Source organism: Habropoda laboriosa, unplaced genomic scaffold, assembly GCF_001263275.1.
Source record: "Habropoda laboriosa isolate 0110345459 unplaced genomic scaffold, ASM126327v1 scaffold107, whole genome shotgun sequence".
NCBI classification, from domain to species: domain Eukaryota; kingdom Metazoa; phylum Arthropoda; class Insecta; order Hymenoptera; family Apidae; genus Habropoda; species Habropoda laboriosa.
Genome location: NW_017100249.1, coordinates 889,670 through 890,943, shown reverse-complemented (window position 1 = coordinate 890,943; position 1,274 = coordinate 889,670). Strand labels below are relative to the sequence as shown.

At 39.8% G+C, this 1,274-nt stretch overlaps 1 protein-coding gene across 1 annotated transcript in view; it reads right to left on the bottom strand.

Annotated features, from left to right (window-relative positions):
* Window positions 1-1,044, bottom strand: part of LOC108572196 (EF-hand calcium-binding domain-containing protein 1-like) — a 1,694-nt gene extending 650 nt beyond the window's left edge. Inside the window, exons 1-2 of the mRNA XM_017934395.1 lie at window positions 918-1,044; window positions 686-846 (exon numbers count right to left, since the gene is read on the bottom strand). Of these exons, the coding sequence (XP_017789884.1) occupies window positions 686-846; window positions 918-1,044 (288 nt within the window). The remainder of the gene's footprint in view (window positions 1-685; window positions 847-917) is intronic.
* Window positions 1,045-1,274: the final 230 nt, after the last annotated feature.

The window sequence follows — 1,274 nt, the reverse complement described above, 5'->3', positions numbered from 1 at the left end:
GTTTGAGCTAGAGCGATAGGGGTGTGAAGGAAGAGTGTTTGGGACAGAGTACTATGAAGGGAGGATGCGTGACTGTGACGAAATGAGCGCGAGGTCTTCAATGCGGTCGATTCCATGGAGTCGACACTCTTCAGGAGCTCACTGGCGTAAGTTTTACGTAAGTATACCGTTTATATAAGGAACTTAATACGCGAAAGGACACGATTTACAAGATATACAGAGTTTCAATATTGAATCGAGGTTTGCTGGTTGTGCAGAGACTGATCTTACAATGGAAATTGGTTTGGTTACAATTATACATAACTTATGGTCTAAAGATGGAGGAACTGCTGACTAATTGCAAGGATACAAGAGTTTAGGCTGGTTTGGAAAGTTGAGGAAAACAAGGGATGAGTGTTTTGTGCGAGCAATGCGTAAAAATTAGTAAAAAACAAGGTGGCCAAGGCTTGAGATTAGGTTGACTCTCACAGGACCACTAAAAAATTTCGAGCGGAAGTGACTGAATGTTGGTTAAGAATATCTGGCTAGAACGAAAGGAATGGGGAGCCAAAGAAAGAGAGGATGTGGGGGTGTGAGGATAAGTGAGGGTGAAAGAATAGTGTCGAGAGTTGCGAGCGTAAATTGTGAGAACAGCGAAAAACAATAATAATAATCGATTACTAGATATTTCACTGAAGATAGTTACCTGCAAAGCATTACGCTTGTCAAACAGAGAAAATATTCTGTCGATCAGCAAATGACGAATATTCTCCGTGAAATCGAACCCTAAATGAAAGAGATCTCGAAACACCAATCTAGTCATCGTACCCTGCGTTTGTATGCATTTACGATGAATAATCGCCAAGGCTGTTCAACAAAATAAACGAATCCAATGGAAAGCTTACGAAAAAAATTGTACAATTTGAAAAGCGTATAACCTTCAACTTCCCTCAAATTGAAATGCGTGGTGCGTGCCAATCTTTTGAACTTATTCTGATTTTTCGATCTGAAGGCGATCTCCTTCAGAGTGTCATTTAGCATATCAATTGGCTCTTCCGTAGGCATTTTGTCTTCTGTTCTACTTGCAAATTTTAATTACCAAATTTGGGAAGAATTTTACGCCGTGAAGAGTGTCACATTTATTGCGAGTAAAGTGTCTGCGATGCTATCGCAAAATCTAAAGCAATCTGTACAGATTACGCCCTAATTTCATAGCGCTGAGTCTGTCACGCTGATAGCGTTGATATATGTTAAATTTACGGTGTTAGATAGTTTACGTTCAACGATAATTTGCA